The 25419-nt window shown below is 39.7% G+C and overlaps 1 protein-coding gene across 2 annotated transcripts in view; it reads right to left on the bottom strand.

Annotated features, from left to right (window-relative positions):
* Nucleotides 1-25419, bottom strand: part of DOCK1 (dedicator of cytokinesis 1) — a 570673-nt gene that overhangs the window by 105217 nt on the left and 440037 nt on the right. For both annotated transcript variants that reach the window (XM_032801591.2, XM_032801590.2), the window contains exons 31-33: nt 24645-24745; nt 19665-19723; nt 4051-4199 (exon numbers count right to left, since the gene is read on the bottom strand). In XM_032801591.2, coding sequence (XP_032657482.1) covers nt 4051-4199; nt 19665-19723; nt 24645-24745 — 309 coding nt within the window. The remainder of the gene's footprint in view (nt 1-4050; nt 4200-19664; nt 19724-24644; nt 24746-25419) is intronic.

Consider the following 25419-nt stretch of genomic DNA (forward strand, 5'->3'; position numbering starts at 1 on the left):
GGATAGATGCAGGTAGAGGAGCTGTTAACTCACAGCGAGAAAACAACAAGACACAGCCATTCCACATCTATTCGCTACAACACAAAGCTCCTCATACCGAATTGCTTTGGGGTTCCTTGTACTCACAGCACTTTTGGTATAATTTTGAAATAGATGGAGTTAGGAGGAAACCTTGTTCTCACAGCCGAGAAAACAACAGAACGACCAGCCATCCACATCTATTCGTACAACACACGCTCTCATAGCGAATTGCTTGGGTGTCCTTTGTACTCACGACTTTTGGTATAATATTTGAAATAAGATGGAGTTAGGAGGAAACCTTGTTTACTCACAGCCGAGAAAACAAAAAAGACCCCGAGTATACAAATTCCCGCCCCTGACTTTAAACAATCCAGTTCTCTGATTGGCCCTCTGGTCAGGTGTTTGGTTACTCTTTCCAGGTAAAAGAAACTTAACCCTTACCTTACCTATCTATTTATGACAAACATGAAAGAATCTTTTTGATGAGGTATAAGGTGGCATACATGTACTGAAAGTTGAAGTTAGACAGGGGTATTTTAAAACTCATAGCCACACTGTTTAATCAGTGAGTATGTCACATTCTATGCCAAATATAGTCTAAGGTCTTGCTTAAATGCTGGAGTTTAACACCAGTACAGAGATGTGAACACAGTGATGTGCCTTGCAAAGTATACATCTCTAGCACTCTAGCACTTATATGTGAAACTATGGACGGACAAATTTTCTGTTAGATATAAATATGCATTCCAAAGGTATTGTACAAGGGGTTTAGTGCTTCTCTATATGTTATGATAATGTTGTATTCATAATGAAGCAAGCTGTTGTGACACAAGGATATAAATATATGGAATATTTCTATCTAAAATCCAAAACATCTGTGGTTTAAGTATGAGGCATATTTCTTCTCAAAAAGGGAAGAAAGTTTACATTAAATATTTAAGTTGTTCATCTATTAAAATCACCAGTCTATTCTATGTAAAGAAATATAGGGCCATAAATTAAACTATAATGCCATCTTTATATAGTTCATGATCCATATAGTTACACAAACAAAGAAACAACAAGTAACAAAAGTAAGCATCTGACATGAGAATGTGTAAATGGTATCTCACTGAGCACTTCACGTTTTTATTTAGTTACTTTTTATTATGGCAAAGTTACACACAACATTAACATACTACACTGTACGTTACTTATTACTGCAATAATATCAGAGATAAATATAAAAGCTGATTATTGAAATTGAATTGAATCAAAATACTGATCAAAAGTTCCTCTTTCATTGCAATGCAACTGAAAATTAATACAGCTGGTCATGTTTTATATGTTTAACTCATTCTTCGTAGACATTCATTTTGACTACAGATATGTTAGAAGCTCATTATGAATACTAACTTATGAAAAATAAGTCCTGCACAGAATTAGATTAGTTCCCACCCAATGACCACTCTGCACCTTTAAGCAGGGGTTGGGGGCATATTTGGCTGGCTGGCCGAGTGAAGGGAACAGTGCTTTATGGTGGGGCAAAGATGAAAACTGTTGCAAAAGGGGTCAGTGTGGTTGCTGACTCAATCCCTAGGAATGCAGGACTTAAAAGGGGCAGCCCTGGGTCTGAAGCCTCCCTTTTACATAGAGCAGTATGAAATAAGATGAAAAAGAGGGGGCACTGGTAAAAGCGCTCCAGGGAATTACAGAATAAACATGGGGTTACCTGCACTGTACACATTTATCTGCCGCGTTGTCCTAGACATCTAACAATAAACTTGCAGCTTGATTAAACCCATGTCAAATGTCTCCTGTCCTTCTTTTGGTATAGCCAGATAAGAAACACAAACCTCATTTTAAATGAACAAATGGTTAAAAACAAACAGAGCTTCAGAACTAGAGCTGGGCAAATAAAGGATTTATGGTTTGCTGGAAATTCTGATAAATCAGGTGAAACCAAAAATTTATTCTAATTTTTTTTTGTGAATCAGGAAGTTGAAAAAAAATAGCATCAGGTCGAATAAAATGTTTTCAGAATAAAAAAAAGGAAATTTCAAACAAAAGTTTTTTCAAGTCAAAAATCAAAATATTTAATTTTTAAAATTAATATTTTTTCTTTTTTTCTTTTAGATTTTTTCCTCCCAATTGAAAGAATTTAGCAAAATCAACACAAATTCATGAATCAACACAAATTCATGCCATAGCTGCATTTTTTGCCCAAAGAAGTTTTGGTCAAAAAATGGTGCCCATTTTGATTCAGAACACATTGTAAAATTCATAGGGATAGATCCCCAGCTGACATAAATTGGCATAACCTCCACTGACTTCCATGAAGCTGGGCTGATTTACACCAGCTGAGGATTGGACCACAGGAATCTAAGTTCTTTTGCTCAATATTGAAAGTACTGCTAATCTTCACGTTTTCTCATATAAAAAACTTTGGTCTCAAAGATACTTGCCTCTAATGCACACTCACGTATTTCCCATTTAAAATACGGTTTCAAAGAACAGATTGAAGGTACAAAGAGAGTGCTGTCAAGATATTTTTTGCTATCACTGCACTAATCTTTCAAACATTGAAGATGGCAGGCCAAGATTTCACATGGCTGCAGGAAGATTTCTACCTCTGCTCCAGAAGATAACATTTCAAAATGTTATTTACAGTACTCATACACAGTATATGAGACATTATTTTGACGTCAAAACTATGGTAAAGACCATCATAATTATGAGAGAGACTAAAACAATACACTACACAGTTAATTTTGGCTTTCTATTTTCTTTCGTACTATGTTAAAAATTTCTTAATCTAATTTAGCTCAGTATGCAGCCTGTTTTGAGTGACAGTGCAGAATTAAAACACCAGCCTTTGTATTCCATTTGTAGCATAAAGAAAGGTTTCACTTGCTTTGTGAAAAACAAGTTTCAACAAAAAATAAGAGTTAAAACCATTTATGCTGATTACAGCCACTTAAAAGTTATAGAAAATGAACTTATCTGTAATTGTACCACATAGATGTAAAACAAAATTTAGTATTTATAACCAGGTTACAATTGTGCTTACTCATTGTGATGCTTCCCCAGGGTTATCCAGAATCACAACCACCTTCCCTTAGTGGAGGAAGGCTTGACCCCAAGCGTCCTTCTGAAGCGCCCAGCCCCTTATCACCTGAACACTCACAGAACTCTCATATTCTCTGCTCCCAAAGGATTAGTATTCACCAGATGACTAGATTCAGCTCAAGATCATCACACTGTTTAACGTTCAATACTCAGGATATATTTATAATGAAAACAGGAATATGTTTATTATCAACGAACACACATTTCAAACAATAGCAAGAATGAATACTGGAAACAAATGGTTACATGCAAAACAAAATTATAAGAAACTTTTTAGAGCCTAAACTTAACTCACAAGACATTATCCTGTCTCCTACAGGTTAGCACACCCCAAAGTCCTTTTCCTAGAGTTTTCAACCAAGATGGCTGAGATCCTCCTGTCATAAAATCAAGTCCACTAGTAGCTTGTCTTCCAAAATGAAGGATGCCAAGTGTACCTCCATACCCTTAATTATTCCTTTAAAACTCATTGTCTTTACTCAGACAGGATAATCCCTACTGTTTTTGTGTTTTCCTGCAGTGTATTCATTAGCTTTGACTCAATATGACAATAGACTTCCATTGTGAGATACACAATACACATTCATCAGACAGGCGAATACGTGTCTCCCACCTCCTGTCTCGAGAAGTCCTTCTTAATGCATGCTACCTCTGAGCAACGTGTGTTTATCTACAAGGACTTAAGAACATAGTTTTCAGTATACACACATAAGTCCTTACACATTATCTCCACATATATTTCTTAATGGCCATGATGACCAGTGTGACACATGCTTTCTTAGAGATCTTACATGACCTCTTTTGGTGAACCCTGAGGATCACTGTAATGCTATGCATCTCTGTGCCTTTTACCAGTGGGCATCAAAAGGTCCTTGGATCACACTCACAAACCTAAAATATTTGTAGCTAAACAATGCTTACCATTTGGAAGCTTCTGGTAGAATGAAACTCGCACTGCATCATGTCAAAGAATATCGGGATGGTAGCTTTCCGAAGCTCAGTTTCAGGAATCAGTGTCATTTCCAACATAGGCCCAACCATTTCTGGAATGAATTTGATCTTATGTTGACCTTTGAGGGGGGAAATGTACTTCAGAATTAATGAAAAGCCACCAACAGTGCTACAGGATTACCTTAAAAAATGTCACAGAGAATAAGCTTTGAATATCCTGAGCGTAAGAATGCATTTCCTGATTTTGGCCTCAATTTCTTAAGTGCAATTTATGTCCTAAAGTAAGTCACTAACCCTCAGAAAGAGAAATGAACTCTGTTCTTAAGGCTAACAGTAAAACTATTAAAGAACTGTTCAAGAGAGAACCAAACCAGAACTTGCTATACTTCTATAAATCAAACAAATTTACACACATCCATATTACATATTAAGTACTTGAGTTACATCATGCAAATAGGATGCAAGAGGGGGGAAAAGCCTATTTTAAATTATTTAAAATTCTGTATGTTTCTCAGTGTTACAAAATGTAACACTCTATCAAAATGTCATTATGATTGCATACTTACAGCCTCAAGATATGAAACTACATCTAAGTCAGATCTAGATTATGTCTTCTTTCTTCCAGGGTTGGTTTGACTGGCTAATTTTATTTTACATTTTTCTTCCCAAATAGAAACTGTGCCTCCCCAAGTTCTTCCCCCTCACAGATTCAGAAAGCAAGTTAATTCTTAACAGCAACTTGAATCCTTAGAAAAATTAGACCATTGAATTAAAAACATCTAGTTACTGTAAGCAGCACTGGCTAACAATAGAGATTATCTATCCAATGAATTATCTATTATATAATATTAAGGAAGTAAGAATGGATATCGTGCACAGTAAATGAAATGTAAAACAGATTTAGGGGTGCTGGGTGGGCGAATATATAGAAGTCTTAGAAATATGATTGTATTCCAATCTCAGCCATAGACTTCCTGGTGTGACTCTGAAAAAAATCACGTAACCTCTCTAGGCATTAGTTTCCACAGCTGTGAATTGGGGTAAATAATGATTACCTAATTTAGAGGAGTGTTGGGACACTTAATCTCTTAATATTTGTAAAGTGCTGTGAGATCTCTGTATGGAAGTTGCTAAGAAGACCCAGTGTATTATAATACTGTACAATGCAGGGAACATGAAAAAAAATTAGTATATCCTATTGATTTTTAAATTAAATGTAATATCTATATGCAAGAAAAATGCATGGTATATTATGAATTCACATAATCTGAAATTTCACACACATACAACCACGGAGCAGTATGTAATACACTGTATTTATTAACATGCTTGTCCTCATAAGATTACTGTAGTCATCACTGAGATAGCATTCATATTCATTACCAATTTTAGTTGTGATTGCAACTAACATTAACATAAGATCATTTAATACATGAGGTGATCAAGAAGAAAATCCTCAGTAACAAGAGAGCAACATTATAATCATTTTATTTTTTTCAACAAATACGTTGCTTTATTTGCTTTCTTGACTGAGAATTTTAATTGAAAGCATCAATAGCAGAACTTTAGATATACCTGGAGGATGAAGGGATGATCACTAGCAGCCAGCATGGATTTACTTCAAAACAAATCATGCCAAACCAGCTTGATTTACTTCTTTGACAAGATAACAGGTTTGGTGAAAAGGGAGAATGCAGTGGACATAATATACCTGGACTTTAGCAAGGCTTTTGAGACAGTCCCACATGACATTCTCATAAGCAAGCTGGAGAAATGCAGGCTAAGTAAAACTACCATTAACTGAATGCATAATTGGTTAAATAAACACCAACAAAGAGCAACTATTAATGGAATGATGTCAGATTGGAAGGAGGTTTCAAGTAGGGTTCCCACAGAGATCTGTTCTGGGGCTGGTATTATTTAACATCTTTATTAATGACCTGGATGTAGAAATAGAGAGCATATTGATCAAATTTGCACAACACAAAGCTCTGAGGGGTTGTAAACACTTTGGAGGACAGAGCCAAAATTTAAAGTGATCTTGATAAATTGGAGAACTGTCTATAGACAACAAAATGAAATTCAACAAAGACAAATGTAAGGAGCTACACTTAGGCCTGAGCTACACCAGCATGGGGGTTCGAACTAAGATACGCAACTTCAGCTACGCTATTCATGTGGCTGAAGTTGAAGTATCTTAGTTTGACTTATCTGGCCGTCCTCACGGCGGAGAGTCGACTGGCGCGGCTCCCTCGTCAACGCCTCTTACTCCTCCTGCCTAGGTGGAGTATGGGCATCGATTAGCAGATCGATTTATCGTGTCCAGATGAGACGCGATAAATCCATCCCCAATACATCGAACACTACCCACCATTCCGGTGGGTAGTATAGATGTACCCTTAGGGAAGACACACCAAATGCACAAATACAGAATTGGAGATAATTGGCTCGAAAGCAGCACTGCTGAGAAGCATCTGGGAGTTGTGGTGGATCACAGCCTCAACACGAGTCAATGCAATGCACTGTCGCAAAAAAAGGAAATGCAATTTTGGGTTGCATTAGCAGAGACATAGGAAGTCATAAGAGGTGATACGACCTTTGTATTTGGCACTGGTTAGGCCTCAGCTGGAGTACTATGTTCAATTTTGGTCACCACTGTTTAGAAAGGATGTAGAGAAACTGGAAAGGATTCAGAGGCGAGCGACAAAGATGGAATGAAAACCATATGAGCAAAGGCTGAAGGAACTGGGTATGTTTAGTTTGGAAAAGAGGAGATTTAGGGTGGGGGGACATGTTAACAGTCTTCAAATACTTGAAAGACGGCTATAAAAAAGATGGAGAAAAAATGTTTTCTTTCCACAGAGGGCAGGACAAGAGGCAATGGGCTCAAAATTATAGCATAGCAGATTTAGATTATACCTCAGGAAAACTTTCTAACTGTAAGAACAGTAGGACAATAGAAGACACTGCCTAAGGAAGTCATACAAGCTCCTTCACTGGAGGCTTTCAAAAAGAGGCTGGATAGCCATCTGTCTTGGATGGTGAAGACACAACGAATTCTGCATCTTGGCAGCGGGTTAGAGTAGATGATTCTATGATATAGCTAAAATCTTATTAGCATGTTTGCATGAGATTGGTTAGTGTTTGACAACACTGACTCTGTCAATGCTGAATGTTTTTGAGGAGAATGCAAGTAGAAGTTGTAAAGTTTTCTGTTCTATTCTTTTTTTTTCTTAATGCTATTACCTTCAGCCTCTCCGGTGACAGTTTTCTTGTATCATGCCTGAAAAGTGTCAGAGCCAATATTTCAGAGAACAAATGATAGTGACAAAGTTATTTGTCAGGCACAACATCAATGTCATGAAGTTCTCTATCTGTCACAATGAGTTTTTCATTGTTCCAAGCTTAAAGATACACAGCAAAGAATAACTAGTATCTTTTGAGGCCTAGATGTGAAAAATAGCAAATTTCAAAAATAATGCATTTAAAATTTTTGATTACTCTTCCTTTTCTGTAACAGAATATATTGTTTCTGCCCAAACAAAGTCACACAACATCTCAACTGAGTGACCAACAGCTACATTTCTTGACTATGCAGCTTTGAGTCGAATCCTATGAGGTGCTGAGCACCTCATACAAAGTGCTGAGCATCTCATGCAAAGTGCTGACATTTATGGGAGCTGTGGTCACACTCAGGACTTGCTTCACACCTCATACATTCAGGTCCTTTATAGGCATCAGCAGAATCTAGGGAAATTGCTGCTGTTAAGTATTCAGTCCCTTTGTTATTTGGAGTGCATTATATGCACACTAATCCTCTCTCACAGGCAATAATCAACAGAATTTTTAAATCAATGAGGACACGACAGGTTTTCAGCACGTGAAATAAAAGGGAAGAACATGGGGGGAAAGGGGAGTAAGAGTGATTAGCAAAAATATTAAAATTATTTGTATAATTTCATCTGCTATTTGAAGCCCGTTTAGCTCTTCACCTCATCTGCAGAGTATGTAGGTGGCTCCCACCAGAATTTACACTCTATGCTGCATGGAAAAACAACTACAATAATCTGTAAGAACTGTGGAGTCAGCATGCTCCTGTTTTGGATGCTAAGCATTTTGCCTCACGAATCAGAGTTACTGTACCTACCTGAGATTTAAGACACAAAGTAGATTCCTAAATACAGGGAAGTTGAGGAGGACCACAAAAAATCAGGATAGAGCAAATGAAAATGTTAACTAATCCTCTTCATTACCCCAAATCTACATTACACAAGGAAAAACAGATACTTTGGCTTGTCCAGTAAGATGTGAGCAAACTGTTCAAATGGAAGCAGGTTTAAGCCTCTTACTGACACCCTTCTAACTAGAATTAAAATTATATACTATATGATGTATTTCAGTATATCAGCCATGTATAGAAATACACGTGTATTTGCCATGACAACATGATCCAATGCAATGTTGTGCCACGATATAAAATGTTACAGACAAAATATACAAGGAAACAATCTTATTCTGGGACTCAACAGCATCTACTCCAGCTGTCTGTCACATACAAAGGATATCCCGAGATAAACAAGTGAACAATGAATTCACAGGTGTTTTTTTTCTGAAGTGTGAGAGCTCCCATATACAGATTCAAAATGTGACAGGTTTGGAAGAAAATTTAGGACTCTTGTCTTTGGCAAGGTAATATAATGTGCAGCTGCTTTAAAACTATAGTGAAACAATATTTGTTGTTAAACAGCATGTAAATTTGTGCTTTATTTTGGCCTCTGCTTTGCTGTAATATACTTTCATCATAGTGTCTTATGATAGATAATAAATTAATTGTACCAAAAATAAGAGATGGAAGATATTAGATAGTTATGTGTTTTTCCTCAACTCCACTACTTACACTACATTTTAATTTGGGTCACCATATCATTGAATAACATTTTAGCAATTTCATACCTCATTTGGGGTCAGATCTGAGCATGTATGACGAATTCAGAAAATGGTAAATATAATTACTTCTATTTGTGTTAGACTCAAAGTTCAGGTCTATTTTTGACCTTGACTTTCCTTCCAACAAAATTAACATCTCTGTCAAGATACCTTTCTTGACATCAAGTATTGGGGTGAACTGCTGGACCTATATGTGACTAGCACACTGATGGGGAATGCAGAAATAGCAGTAATTTTGCTATATCCTAGGGAGTTTCAAGTTTGAAAAGTAGCCCTGTTTAGTTCAGATGTCAACATTAAAAATATTTTCATTATTTCTTTCCTCCATCAGCTTTATTGAGAGTGGGATCAAGATCTAGTTTTCAAATAATTAGAATTTGTTTAACATTTTATTATTCTTGACCCTCAAAACCGCATCACACGTGAACCAATGTCCAAGTCTTCCTACGTTTCAAATATGCTTTATTGTATCACTTTCTTCCAACCCTTTGTGTGTCACCTATCTTCCTAGACCTTAGAGATAGATGTCTTCTTGTTCATTTCTATAGCATTATGGGACCCTCTATGATTGAGCACTATTGGATAGTGAGTAGTAATAAAAATATATTTCAACTGTTATGTTGTAATGTGATTTCATTCAACAGGTCAAGAGGCACAAGGAAACATTAGATACTTTGCAAAAAGTTGAAAAAGGGGACATTTAAAAACCCTTTATATCTCAAAAAGCACTTAATTTATTAAAAAATGTTCAGAAGACAAACAGTCTGCTTGTCAGTAAAACTGAGCCCTAAAAAAATTCTGAATGCTTGACACTTTTAAAAAATGACCAGGGGTTCAAAATGAGCCTTATAAATTGAATACTATTCCAACATTAATAATGGAAAGGCCATAAGAAGACAAACATATAGCTGCAGAGCCAGAGTTAGAGCCTTGGGCATTCAGATTCAGCAGACTATAAGGCCTCTGTCACTTAAGCCAAAGGAATATATTTGCCAACACTAAAAAAATCCCCTTTTATGTCCTTTCAAAGCAGCAACTACACAACAGAATGCAACCCCTGCAACCTCAAAGGCAGTGTGGCTTTCCCTGGCCATGTGGGAAGATGGTGTGGTTCCTTTAAGGGTTCCCGTCTCCTTAAGATTGCTAGGCCTGGCCAAAGGGGTTCAGATAAGCCATTGCCCCCTGCAGACAAAAGGTCAGAGCTCTCTCTCACATCCAGAGCAGCAGCACTCACTCTGCCACCAAAGGATTCAGAGTCGGACCCATTTTTTGTTTTTTGGGGGGTTTCCTGTGGGTATTGCCCTTGTTGCCTTTTTTGGGACAGAGAAGGATTTTTTCCCCTCCCTGCTAGACTGGCCTGAGAATGGTGATTTTCTTTGCCTCCCCCACAACAGCTCCAGGAAATGGCTGAGCAGGTCAGGAGGTTCAATACAAGCTGTCACAACTTGACAAGTGATAGGTATCCAGTGCAGATACTCATTCCACAGTAAATAAACAGGAGCTGGTATCTGGTACCCGGAAGAGACACTCTCCTTTGCCAGGAACTTAACCCTTATGTAAGGAGCGGGTCGTGGGATCCCAGCAATGGGCTGGGACCAGGTTTGGAAGAGTGAGGAAGCAGTGATGACCTGCACCGTACGAGTTATTGCTCGATAGTTGCCTAATGAGTCAAGTTAATGAAGTTGTGGCCCAATTAAAGAGCACCTCTCACATCTTGTAATTTTCCCTGTGTGTCGGAGACAGTTTGCTCCAAAATACATATGGTGCCTAAACCTACTCCTACTAAAATCAATGGGAAAACCTCTCACTGATGAGAATAATGGGAACAAAAGAGGGTCCGTAATTATCACAGAAATCAGTGGGACCTGGATCAACCCCTGACCTACACACAACAGAAAACTGTTGACATCCTTGATTAATTACACCCTATTATGTTTTATGTTTTTTCTCTGATTTTTTTTTTTACTACTTCAAACTTTTTGGTTTAAAGCCCCCAGCCTTTAAGTTAGGGTACTGTTCGCTCATGAGCCCCGGTGATCAAAGCTGTCACTGTGTCGTACAAGGGGAGAAATTCTCTCTCAGGTAGCCAGGACCCCAACGGTATAATTAAATTATCTGTCTGGAGCTCTTTTTTACATAGACCCTTAAACAACCAAACAGGCTTCAACAAAGATTATACTCCTAGACTATTACAAATATTTGAATTGTGTTGAAATTTACATGATGCGGCTTTCTAGCACAAGTTTTGTTTTGTTTTTTTTGGCTATCCGTGTATTGACCTGGACACCACAATAGTAATATATGGTGAAAAGCTGGATATTTCTGGCATTCTTTAAGTAATTTCAAATAAGCCCTTTGCCTTTGCCTTCACCGAGAAATATAAAGTATGCCACAGTTGCTTTGTACCTGCTCTGGGCTACGGAGCTCCAAAGATATGAAGCCTTAATCACAATATTTGCAGTCATAAACTGACAAGATAAAATGGGAAATTTCCAGTCTGAACCTTGTCATTTATTTTTGGATATCAAAAGTCACAGCTATTTGGTTTCATCATATTTTTTGTACAATGATAGAATATCACCATAAACTTGTTCAAGGACATACAGAAATAATAACTTTTCATTTCTGATTTTGTTTCTGAGCCGTATGCAACAGTGATTTGACTACTCAGTGTAATAAACACTGTCAGACATAAAAGTACCAGTAATAATAGGAATCTGTTTATTACCAATGGTAATTCAGTATTCTTAATCTTTGCTCTGAAATGTACGCAAGTAATGCAGAGCCAGGGAATAAGCATTACCAGCATACTTTTCCCAACAGTAATAAGAGCGAGGTAGGATGAGGAAAGATTTCTCTTCAATAGAGGGTGCAAAGTTGGAATGGGATCGATTTTCTTACCTGATAGTTAATTTTCTCCTCCCTCTTTTGTTGGGGGAAAAAACCAACAGTTTGCCAAGTTGCTTAAAATGTGAAACTCCAGCATAAATTAATAATAATACTGTGCTCATCTACAGTATGTTGCAGCTAAGGATCAAGCACAAATAATAAATATTCAGAGCCTCACAACACCTCTGTGAGGCAGGTAAGTATTATAATACCCATTTCACAGGAGGCACAAAGCAATTGGATGACATATCAAAGGTCACTCAGAGTCAGTGACAGGAGTAGATATTAAGAGTCCCAATTCTCAGTCCTACTATCTTTATTTAAAAGGGGGGAGGGAAATGAGTCACAGAGCTATTGGCCTGCACTAATTTGAACATTTTAAAAGGACTGTACATGTTTGGTGCAAACATATATCTCAAAGGGAACATTTCATTCAGCCTTGAAATAACAATCTGATGGATGAAGAATCTGGGCACTCATAGGCTACACACAGGTAAATGATGTGTGTATATAAAGACATAGATTTTACCTTTAATTTTGTAAATTTCTAGGGAGGCACAGAGGTTTAAATATTGCCTCAGCAATAGATGCTGTAGAAATTGTAGAAATTAGTAAAATAAATAATAGATAAATAAATAGCCTTAAGGTTGGAACAGCGAAAGAAGATTTCAGTGAAAACTGACAGAGACTGAGCTTTGCTGACCTGACATAAGGGAAAGTAATATTGATTTTGCTGTCTGTCTGTCAAGTCATATATTATTGTGTACTTTGCTTTATTTTGGTCTCCAGCCACTAATTCACTAAAGACATCTTTAATAAAAAGAGAATCCAGCTGTTCTCAAAAAAGCCTCTTTTTCTATCACTACATAGCCCTGCAACAGAGTGAATGGGAACACCTCCTCCACGTCACATAAATATGCACTCTTTCTCTCTTCATATATGCTGCACTATTTTTTAAAGTTTCAGCAAAAATGATTTAGCTATTTCTGAAAATGAAGTTAGTGTAAAATAGGTGTTTTTTGCTAATTTAAAAAAATCTGCTAATTTTCTGAGCAGCTCTAGTGCCTCCAAAGTTTGGGCCTGGAACTTGTAATTTGGCAGGTGGAAAGTCCTAGAGTCACAGTGATATCTTCTGCTTTTCCCGTGAAATTCCATCCAGCTATGCCTAACATTATACCCAAGGAATATTGCCATTTGCACATGTACAGCAGAACTTGTACGATATGCCTTAATTTTCTAAAAATTCCAAATGTGTTGTACATGCTCCCAGGCCCTGCTGACTGTTCTCCACCATTCTGAAGTAGCCACACAGAAAAATCAGTTACTGATCTGTTCTGTAACTGTTGTTCTTTGATATGTGTTGCATATGTCCATTCCACTTCAGCTGAGTGTGGGCACAATGTACCAGAGTTGGAGATTTTTCCCTGAGTAATATCTGTTGGGGCAGAGCATGCACCCTCTGCTCCCTCATACTGCTGCACAATGGTATAAAGGGTGGAGCCACTCTCAGTTCCTTCTTACCAGAGACACTGATACTGAAGGAAAGGAATGTGGTTCATGGGTCATTTTCGTTGCACATGTCCATTCTGCTTCAAGTGACTCACAAGAAGTTCAATCTGGAGGTGGGACTTGAGTCTGTCTGAACATGACTGAAGGACTATTTGTCCAAATTTGCTGTCTTTTCAGGAATGCTGAGAAATGGCACAATGAGTCACAAACGTATGTACCAATGACCAAGTTGCAGCCCTACAAATGTCTAATATAGGCATTTGAGCCAGATAAGCTGCAGAAGTTGCTTGAGATGTAGTGGAGTGTGCAATCACTCTGGTTGGTGGGGTTATGTTGGCAGTGTCACAGCACACATGAACACAGGAGGAAATCCATGACAAAATCCTCTCAGTTGAGACGGGAGGCCCTTCATCCTGTCTGCAACTGCCATGAACAGTTGAGATGAGGACCGAAACAAGGCCTGACCAAGTGAAAAGCTAACACCCTTCTGATATTTAAGGGTATGGAATCTCTCTTCATCCTTATGAGAATGAGGCTTAGGAAAGAAAGTAGCTAAGTACATCACTTGATTGAGGAGGAAGTCCAACACTACTTCAGTAAAAAATTTTGGATGCAGGCATAAGTATACATTGTCCTTATAAAAGAGTTTGTAGGGAGGGTCAGCTACCAAAGCTTGTAACTCCCCACTCTTCTCGCAGCGGTAATTGCTACCAAAACCACCACTTTCATGGATAGATGAAGGAAAGTGCAAGTAGCCACTGGTTCAAAGGGTGGACCCATCATCCTTGATAACACAAGATTTAAATCCCAGAGAGGGATAGGTTCCACTATATGGGGACATAATATAGAATATGTCCAGACCTGTTAAGAACTGGAACTCAAGCACCTTGAATTCTACCTGGCTCTTGGACCAACCTCTCACCAACCAGTTTTTCAGCTACAGGAAATACGTGTACTCCTGTTTTTCTGAGGAACACAGCCACCACTCCATGCATTTTTTAAATACTTGCGAAGCTGTGGATAGGCCAAATGGCAGGACTGTAAATTGATAATGGAAATAGTTGAGTAGAAATCTTAGGAATCTCCAGTGGCTTTGATGGCGAGCCATGTGGAAATACGCATCCCTCAAGTTGAGGACAATTTTGCTGGGATTTAAGAAGGAGATAATAGAGGTTAGGGTGACCATACAGAAACTTATTTTATTTATTTTATTTGTTCAGTTCTTCGCAGGTCTAGAATGGATCTTAGGCCTTCATTTGCCTTTGAGATCAGGAAATAAAGTGAATAAAATCCTCTTCTTTGGTGGAAGGCAGGAACTTCCTCTACAGCTTCCAGACGGAGACAAGACTGTATCTCTGGGAGGAGGACAGCTTCATGAGAGTGGTGTCTGAAGAGAGATGAGGAAGGAGGGATAGGAGGGAAGGACTGAAATAAATGGAAGGGTGTATCCCCAATTCTACAGTGCTTAGAACCCATTGATCTGTGATAATATGGGTCCAAGCACATAGGAAGTAGGATAATCTGTTGGAAAACACAGGGGTAGGAGAAACTGGTGTGATGTAAACTGCCCTGAACCCCGACTGCTTGGCATTATTGGGCTGCCTAAAAACACCGTCAGAAAAAGGGAAGTGAGGAGGTAGAGGTCTCCTATGATTCTCCCTTTCTTCCTAGGCTAGTCAGGGTGCCTAGACATGAATGACCAACATCATTGGTATGTTTGAGGGTAGAATTGTATTTCTTTAGGCAGAAGCATATAAATCTCCAAAGACTATGAACTTTCTTGTCAGCCTGCTGAGATAAGAGGGTTACCCTCAAAGGAGAGATTCTGTATAGTTTGCTAGAACTCAGGAGGAAGAACTGATGATGGAAGCCATGAACATTTGTGCATCATTACTGCAGATGCTATGGCTCTAGCTGTTGTATCCAATATAGTTTGAAGAGTGGCCCTAGCCAAAAGCTTGCCATTCTTCAATACAGTCTGAAACTCCTGCCTGGCACCTTCTAGTAATTTGTCCATGAATTTAAGAACATTGCTGCGGAGCAAGGCTTGCTGATTTGAGATACAAAACTGCAGGCCAGCAGTAGAATAAACCTTTCTATTTGGCCCGTTGATTAACTGCAGTTAACTCATGCGATTAACTAAAAAAAATTAATAGTGATTAAAAAAATTAATTGTAGTTAATTGCAGTTTTAATCGCACTGTTACACAATAGAATACCAATTGAAATTTATTAAATATTTTGGATGTTTTTTTATATTTTCATATATATTTTATTTTGTTGTAACTGAAACCAAACTGTATATTTTTTTTATTACAAATAGTTACACTATAAAAATGATACAAGAAATTGTATTTTTCAATTCACCTCAGACAAGTATTGTAATGCAATCTCTTTGTCGTGAAAGTGCAACTTACAAATGTATTTTTTGTTACATAACTACACTCAAAAACAAAACAATGTAAATGTCACAGCCTACAAGTCCACTCAGTCCTATTTCTTGTTCAGTCAATCGTTAAGACAAACAAGTTTGTTTACATTTACAGGAGTGTAGTGGGGCGGACTGCCCCACTCTCTGTGAGAGCGGGCTGTGGCAGGCCAGGGGGCCTGTGCAGACAGGGAGTCAATTAGAAAAGGGCTTATGTGAGCCAATCAGGGCCTAGATTGTAGACAGCCAATCAGGGCCAGGCTCAGAGGTATATAAAGGCTGCCCAGAGCAGGAGCAGTGAGTCTGTCCCAGGCCTTTGAAGGGAGAAGGTCAGTCTCCAAGGGGGAGACTAGCGCAGTGCTGGGCAGGCTCAGGGAGGCCAGAAGGCACTAGCCCTAGCCACCAGGCTGCAGGCCCTGAGGGGAAGGGCCTAGCGGGTGCAAGGGGTCGTAGAGGAAGCGGCCCAGGGAAACAGACTGAGGAGGAAAAGGAGGAGGACAGCGAGGCTGATGCCAGAGGGTCCCAGAGTGGAGGGTGGGCCTGGGTCCCCCCCCCTTTCCTCCTTGCGGTACATCCAGCCACTGGCCGTAGGGAGCGGCCATTAGGCCATTATAGACCATGCCAAATCCCTGCTGAGAGGGATTAGACTTTGAGAGCGAGTGGCTACACCTGAAGGCTGGAGTGGGACTGCTGATTATCGATCCCCGGAAGGGGGTGCAGATAGGCTAAGGGGCACTGCCGGAGGGCAGTGGCCTTGAAGAGGACGCCACCGAGCAGGGAGCGATGCGGGTCCAGAGACACCAACAGAGGGCAGAACAACGGACGGTACACCACCGGGACGGGGCACTCCACTGGACAGAGCTAATTCCCGGAGTCACCAGCAGGAGGCGCTGGGTGGTGAGTCCCAACCCGTTTACAAGGAGTTAATGCTGCCCTCTTCTTATTTACAATGTCATCAGAATCTCCATTCAGTCCTCTTGGTTATCATTGGCAAAGATGATGTCATCTGCCACATTAGCCTTTGCGGGCATCCAAATACAGCTTCGTTTACAGGCAGAGCCACACAAGAGGTCCCACTGACTCCACTATGTCCACCAATCTATGGGAGCTGTCTTGTACTACCTCCACGTGTATGTCCAGAGTGGAAACAACTTTCTTTAGCAGGAGCTAGTAGGCCCTATAGTCATCCTAAAGGGAGGAGGCCACCACAGATCTTGCTGCTTCATACCGTGATGATGACAAGGAGCTAAAAAGGCAATTGAGATGGAGTCTCTTGTACCTCCTCTGTCAGGAAGGATGGTCAGGTTTAGTACCAATCTTGGTACGAGGGGTAACCTCATGATTCTCTGCATGAGAGCTATCCTAATGTCTGTTTAGGGATCTGGAGGGAGGAGGAACCAGGGAGGATCTGGTGCTGGGAGGAAACTTTCATAGGTTCCAGAACAGCTGTTGGTAGGATGGGGGCCCCACCCTCTATCAGCGCATGGATCTGGGTCCTTGGACCACTGTGGGACTTCTGCCTGGTACCTCTTGTTGAAGGTGAGTGATGCCTTTTATTCCGGGTGTGAGGGGCACAGGAGCCTACTTCCAACTCTGAGGAAGAGTCTGAGTTGCCTGACCAGGAAAGTGTGGTAACACACAGTACTGAGGACTGGCAGTGTCCCTCTGGAGACGTAGGTACCATGTACAGCTTGTTGGGCTTGCTTCTGGATGGCACTAGACAAGGAGGACTGGATAGTCTGAAACGGGCCATTATACTGGAGGCTGCATAATGCTACTCGCAAAGGAGATCAACAAAGACTGCAGATTCATCAGTACCAGAAGATTTGTCTCCAAAACTGCTGAAGAATCTGGTGCTGAGAGGCACAGGAGATCCTGCACTGCAGCATACGCCTGTGGCGTCGTGGATACTGACCTGTTCTCCAAATGTCGCTGATGTTGCATCAAAGGGGTTGATACCACAGAATGGGTAGGTCTTGACCACATAGACACCAGTGTCAACGACCCCAGGCAAGATGAAGTCAGTACCAGGGAGCATCCCTTTTCCAGGGACACACTACCCTGCTTTTCACCCTGCATGCTGGCAGATGGAACCGGGGACTTTGATCTCTTGGTGGAGGCTGGCTCCTTTGAAGCATTTTGTCTATGCTTCTTCCTAAGTAGTGGGGAAGGAGAGTGGCGCTGACTCTCCACAATATCTGTATAGCCACTTCTCTTGGCCCTTGTCCTGAGTGGGAAGGCTATGATGGTGGACTGAAGGCTGCCTTCATGAGGAGGTAACACAGTCTCACCTCTCTGTCCTTCTTAATCTAGGGCTTGTAGTCTCTACATATTTTACACCTGTCCCAGAATGGGGCCCTTTCCAAGGCACTTCAGACACCTGGAGTGAGGGTCACTCACCAGCACTTCTTGCCATGGGTGCAAGGCTTAAAGCTCAAAGATAGAGGCATGCCCCAGTACTGGGAGTCGGTACCCAGATATACAGGAACCAACACTCTAAGTCAGTGGCTCTCAACCTTTTCAGGAGTCTGATTCATCTTGTCTACCCTCAAATTTCAGCTCACTTAAAAACAACTTGCTTATAAAATCAGACATAAAAATACAAAAGTGTCACAGCACATTATTACTGAAAAATTGCTTACTTTCTCATTTTTACCATGTAATTATGAAGTAAATCAATTGGAATATAAATATTGGACTTACATTTCAGTGCATAGTATATGGAGCAGTAAAAACAAATCATTGTCCGTATGGAATTTTAGTTTGTACTGACTTTGCTTCTAAAGTAAAACTAGGCAAATATCTAGAAGCACAGACACTAACTCCGTGGGTGCTCCAGGGTTGGAGCACCGACTTCATGGGCTGGAGCGCCCACAAAAAAAAATTGGCAGGTGCTTAGCACTCACCGGCAGCCAGTTCCCCTCTCCCCCTAGTGCTTCCCCGCCAATCTACTTCTCCTCCTCCCTCCCAGCACCTCCGACGTGCTGCAGATCAGCTGAAAAGCTGGGGTGTGGGTGGAGGCTTGGGGGAAGGAGTGGAGTGGGGGCGAGGCCTGGGGCTGAGTAGGGACTGAGCACCCCTGGGGCAAGAAGGAAGCTGGCGCCTGTGTCTAGAAGACATCTGCATAACTCTGGTTGAGAACCACTGCTCTAATTAACATTAAATATCTTAAATAAATAAATAATTGAAACATATTGAAAAGCTCTATTAACTATGCCAAGTGCACTATAATTATATACAAAAAATCTGAAAGGGAGAACACCTGGAAAGCAAGTCAACACAATCCCACTACCAATCATGGGAGGCAAGAAGGAACTGAGGCTGGTCGGGCAGCTTCACCCTTTATACCATCATACAGCAGCATGAGTCAGTAGAAGACACATGAAACTCAACCTTATTGAGTTGTTGGTCACAGCCACAGAGAACTGAACCATCACTGTCAACCAGAATTGTTAGTCGTCAACTTTCATTCTGTCCCTTGTGCATATGAATTATGATACAGTTTCCAGTGACAGGACCATGTACACAGATGAGGATAAAAAAGATTACTGAAAAGTTGCCATTAACTGAGGATCAACTATCTTGTGTGAGGCGAGAGTACTGGGGAAAAAATACTGTGTAATCATGTAATAAGACCATCTTAATTAAGCTTGCATGGGAAACTTCAAATCTGGCATTACTTGAATTCTGAGTACGTGACTTTGCAACTATTCCATTATTTTAGGAAAGTTTTTTTTTTAAATGCTATATAGTTTTAAATGAATATACAAACAAAATGAGTGATCAAAACAAGAAGTGCTCTGACTACTCACCTAGGTTATACCACATGTCTCTGATCTCAAAACCAATTTGCCTCCTCATGTCACCATACCTAAAAAAAGAACACATTTCTTTATAAATGGCAGTAGGCAAAATGAATTGGATATGACAATCTGAGTAGCATTTAAAAATTCTTAAGATCCCTGAAATTCCAAAATACCAGCTTATACTAATAATACATTTAGCACCATTCATTTAATACTCTAAAACAGACAGTGGTATAAGCCACCCAGAAGAAGCATGGTAGCACAGTCACGAGCTATGGTTCCCAGGCCTGGGTTTTAATCTCTACGCTACTAGATCTCCCTTGAAGGAAATATATTGCGATTTCTACAAAAGAGGTCACACAAACGAGTCACCTGCAGGAATCTCTCTTTCCCATATCTGCATATTACATAACTGTCCTTTGGGACCATGGGGGTGGTTGTGTAGATTAATGACAGTATTTTCCATTTTTCAGTCTCTAATGGTGGGAGAAAGCATACTGCACAGCTTTACAACCCAAAGAATATTTTATTTTTATACATATTATTAGCATATATAGATTGTCCTAGCAAATGAAATGAGAAACACATCACAACATACTTAGACACTAAAGTCACCAGCACAAAGCCACAATCATTCGGGATTTTTGGATTTGAAGTTTATGCTGGGAAGCAGTGATGTCCTGAAACAGGGCTGATGGCATTAACGCTTCATATCCCACCCCAACACTCACTACTTAGCAAACTATCACGGAATCTCTCTACAGTAATGAAGATTGGTGCCTAATCCAGCTCCCAGAAATCATTGCAAAGCTTCCCACTGATTTTGATCGGGGCTGGATCAGGGCCTTAAGTGAGTTCCTAGAATATATTTGCTTGGTGGACTATATATTTTTTAAAACATTGCTTTTCTCATATTAGCAAAATCACAACATTTGGTAACTGGCAAAGGGTCTCCCTGATATTAGTGTGGGTTAAAGAGATTCTACTGTATTTTTAAAAATGTCTGCTGCTATTTAACACACATAAAATCCCAGCTGAGTAGGAGTGATATTTGTTACACAAGTAAATAAAATCTTATGCTTCAAGATCCATGACTTTATTAGTTGCTGAGCAATTTCCTCTCTCATTTTATTGCCTAGACAAATCTAATTCTATTAAAATTATAATTTGCAAAACCATTATCACAGAGTTTTATAAATCAGCAAATTTTAATAACTAGTCTTGTCCAAGACCTGATCTATTTACTTTTATTCTCAGACATGAAGAATATGGTGAAAGTCTATTGATCTCTTACATTTCCTCCATAGTGCAGTGTATAGCACAGGTTGGTGGAAAAAGAAACCCTTATAAGGTTCTCACCTTATGTGAGTGGGTGAACAATCTCATTCACAATCTCTTCCTCCGAGATTAAAATATAAGGCATTTCCAGTCCGACCACCTCCCAAATTCTCCCTGCTCTTTACTCCTTGAATCTCCTACTTTTTCATGGATGGATACAGGAAATGTGCATGTCTATATGCACACACACAGAGATTTAATTTTGTGAATGTATGAAACATTATATACATACACAATTTATCATGCCAGTATTACCTCTACATACATAATGCATATGTACCTTATAAATGTGTGTATATATACACACACTCTCTCCCAATTTAAATAAATAAACAAAGACACAGAGAGACAAATATATAATGTGGAGGTGATATCCATATAACAACTTGGAAAGGTATGTGAAATTGTCTGGGTATGTGAGAATTAAATATAATTTATTATATGTCTATGACCATATTATCTACCTAATAAGCTAGCTGCCTGGGACTTATTCTAATATTCAACCCCCATTCTCCCAAACAGCTTCAGACACATATATTAAAAATAAAAAACAAAAAACAAAAAATTACAAAATCCTCAGCCTATCAGAGAAGTATTTCCTCCTCCTAAAGTTACCCTTGCCTGAGGCTTGGGACGTGTAATATTCAGTCCTACACCAGTAATTACCTTTCTGTACATAAAAATGTCATGATTTTGAAGTCTCTTATCTTACAGCCCTATGGGGCCAGACACAGGAAGGAACCCAGCCTCCTCAGTGGGGTCCAACACTTCCATCTAGCCCTGGAAGGGTATGAGATTATGGATTTTAAGGCTGTAACATTTCCAGGTTTTTTAAAAAAACCTCTCAGGTACATTTTGGAGGTTTTTATAGTCCTGTAATTTGGACTCCAGGTTAATAACCGAGCTTTTCTCACACAGGGATATGACAAACAGTCCCAATCAAAACAAATTAAAACTCTGTGAGTTTACTACAGTAAAATAGCTATAAAGTATGTGGCACATAGAGAATACACAATAGTGTGGTATGAACGTTTTATTAACATGAGTTTGTGGGTCATCTACATAACTCAGCTGTGACTCCATCTCTCATAACTAATATCAGCATCCCAAACTCATGTCCATAAAATACCACCTCATCATATATTCTCTGTAGTGCATGTGTGTATACATAATTATACGCACAATGGCTCAGATTTCAAAGCTATCACATGGGGATCTGGATATCCAATTTCCACTGCTTTTACTAATGCCTGGTCTACACTGGCAGGGATCGATCTAAGATATGCAACTTCAGCTATGAGAATACCATAGCTGAAGTCAACATATCTTAGATCAACTTAGAATCACTTATTTTGCGTCCTCGTGGCACGGGATTGATGGCCACCGCTCCCCTATCAACTTTGCTTCTGCCTCTCGCTGAGCTGGAGTTCAGCAGTTGATGGGAGAGTGATCGGGGATCGATTTATCATGTCGACACTACACGCGATAAATCGATCCCCAACAGATCGATCGCTACATGCTGATCTGGTGGGTAGTGTAGACAGACCTCTTTTAATACTGTAAAGCCCACCCTCTTATGATGCAAAGGATTTGCCTTCTGAAAATGGCCTCAAACATCTACCACATATGCAGCTTTCAGTATTTAGGCAATGTGCTCACTAATGCTAACTTGTGGTCTTGGCAGAGATCCTATAGAGAGGAAATGTTTTTACAACATTCAGGAGATGGCTGTCATTGTAAGGCCAGATTTATACTACAAGACTTCTTCCTACAGAGCTATCGCAGGGACAAAGGAGAGACAACAGGAAACATAGAGGGGAAATCAAATCAATATCTTAGATGTCTGTATACACACAGTGATTACAAATGATGTTTTAATGGTCAAATAAAGCAAAGGTTCCAAAGCAAGTGTCTCGAACATCATGGTGGGGCGAATGAGAGCTTGAACAACAATATCAAGGGTAAGGGCTCAGGCAGAGGGAGATGCATCCTGGAAGTGAATGGATGGCTGTGCAAATGGTGTTGCGAGGAGGATTTTGCCTTCATTGACCACAGGATCTTGTTCTGGGAAAAAGAACTGCTGAGTGTAGATGGGGCCCATCTATTGAGGAAGAGGAAGAGTATTTTTGGATACAGATTGGCTAACCTGCTGAGACAAGCTTTAAACTAGGTTCTATGAGGGCAGGAAACAAAACCCCATAGGTAAATCAAAAACATGGAGACCTGGGTGATGAGTTGGAATTCGGGGGGATCATGGGCAATTATAACAGGAACAAAGGAGAGACAACAGGGAATATAAAGGGGAAATCAAATCTGTATCTTAGATGTCTGTATACTGATTGCAAGAAGACATGATTTCGAGGACATTCTGGGTGAGGGCTGGTGCTGAGTGAGGGACTGTCGGGTAGGAGGGTCCCCCCAACAGCAAGGCATTCAACTCTGGGCACCACTGGTTTCAAAGGCTGTGAAGCTGGCTCTATAGATCCTAGCAACAAAGGTTTACTTGCTTCAGCTGAGTGCTGTGTGGGCAGGAGGACAGAGAATTAGGAAAGGGAGGAGGTCTAGTTTGGCTGAGTTGGGGTAGAACAGGGGGAAAAGTAGCAGAAAGTAGAGGGGGCCTGTGTGAATTGCTCTTTTCTTTCTCCTCCCAGGTCTCTCATTGGATTTTTTGGGGACTTTACCTCCCCTCACCTAGATGGCCTAACCCACAAGGGAGTTCTTCATGAACCAATTAAAGAAATGCCCCATAGGTTGAGTAGCACTACACTGAGCTATGCTGCCTCTTACTATAACGCACACATACTGCACTTCTTTGCTGTCAGGCAAAACTATACAAAAGACTACATAAGCACAAGGGTGCTGAGATTGATGTGGTGAGGGAACTATAATACTGAACTTCCTAGCATGTGTGCCATTAATGCAGTGTTTTGGTTGAAAATTTAAATACAGATTTTTGCACTAATTTATTAAAAATATTTGGATTTTGAAAGAGTCCACACACATTGTTTAAAACCACTACATTGATTTTTACTGTCTCTAACTTCTTTGCTCAGTGAAGGAAGCACACACTATGCCTGAATTTAAAGAAATGGAGGCAATAATACAGTGGGCAAATCCTCTGTGTTCCCAAATCTTTGTGTCTTCTCATTTTGACAGGTTTTATTTGCTGTGAAATTTAGAACTTCAATCCAGACAGTTCAAATTCCCTGTCCAGAGGTAGCAATGTAATCCCTTTTGACCAGGAAACCGTAAAAGTCTGCAGCTATGCAACAAAACATTCTTCCGGGGTATCACAGTGACACTGACTGTTTCACTGTAAAAGGCCTTTAGGAATTACGCAATAAAGAATACAAGTGAAATGAGATTAGAATAAGCACAAACCTAAAGAGGATTTAAAAAATCTACTTTTAGAATATGTTCATACTTCTGAAAGTCTGGACTATGAACGTACTGCAGCATAAGCCATTTCAGACCTTGATTCACTGGTAGGAACGTATACTACATTTGATTCATAGTTTTAAAATCAACATTTCATTACGTCACGATTACATGTAAATTTGTATGGATTTATCCAAGGAACCAAAGTAAAATTATGTTAATAGTCACTGAAGTTCTTGCCGATGGTTTTATATTGAGACTAGGACTTACTTGTTAAGTATTTTGGCTCTTTTAGCACTTGAAAAATTCTCCAGTTGTAGAGATTCTTGTGTAAGAAAAGCAACAGCCAGGTGGAAGTAGTTGTTCCAAAGCTGGAAGTCAGAGAGATACCAAGAATAAATACTATTAAATCTCTGAAGTGTTCTTCTACACACCTACACAACATCTTAAAATACATAATTTATGCACATAAATATTAATAGAAAAAACAGATATCAACTTCTTGAAGAGATCTTAGTCCATCTCCATACTGTTTATATTTTTAATTAAACAAAATGGTCCATTTACACAAAATCAATGGCATTTTGATTATTCAAACACATAAAATATGAATACGAGTGTGTGTGCATATGTTTTATATATATTTGACACACCCATAATTTCATGCATATATGAATGAGACTCTGCATGTGTGTGTGTGTGTGTGTGTGTGTGTGTGTGTGTGTGTGAGAGAGAGAGAGAGAGAGAGAGGGAGATTTAAGTTTACTGAATGTCTATTAAAGTCTGCTGAAGGACAGACAGGGTTAACTGCTCCTTGTGCAATTATTTTTGGAAATACTTACAGGAAAACAAGTCTGGAAGGAACCTCCTGGGTCCCCGAGTGCAGTCCCCTGCTATCACAGGCAATCCCATCCCATCATCCTGTTCATAAATGTATCAAACTCCATCTCAAAATTAATTAGGTTGTTTGCTTCCATCAATTCTGGAAAGCTGTTCCAAAACCTCACTCCTCTAATGATTAGAAAGCGTCTTCTAATTTACAGCT

Source organism: Chelonoidis abingdonii, chromosome 15, assembly GCF_003597395.2.
Source record: "Chelonoidis abingdonii isolate Lonesome George chromosome 15, CheloAbing_2.0, whole genome shotgun sequence".
NCBI lineage: Eukaryota > Metazoa > Chordata > Testudines > Testudinidae > Chelonoidis > Chelonoidis abingdonii.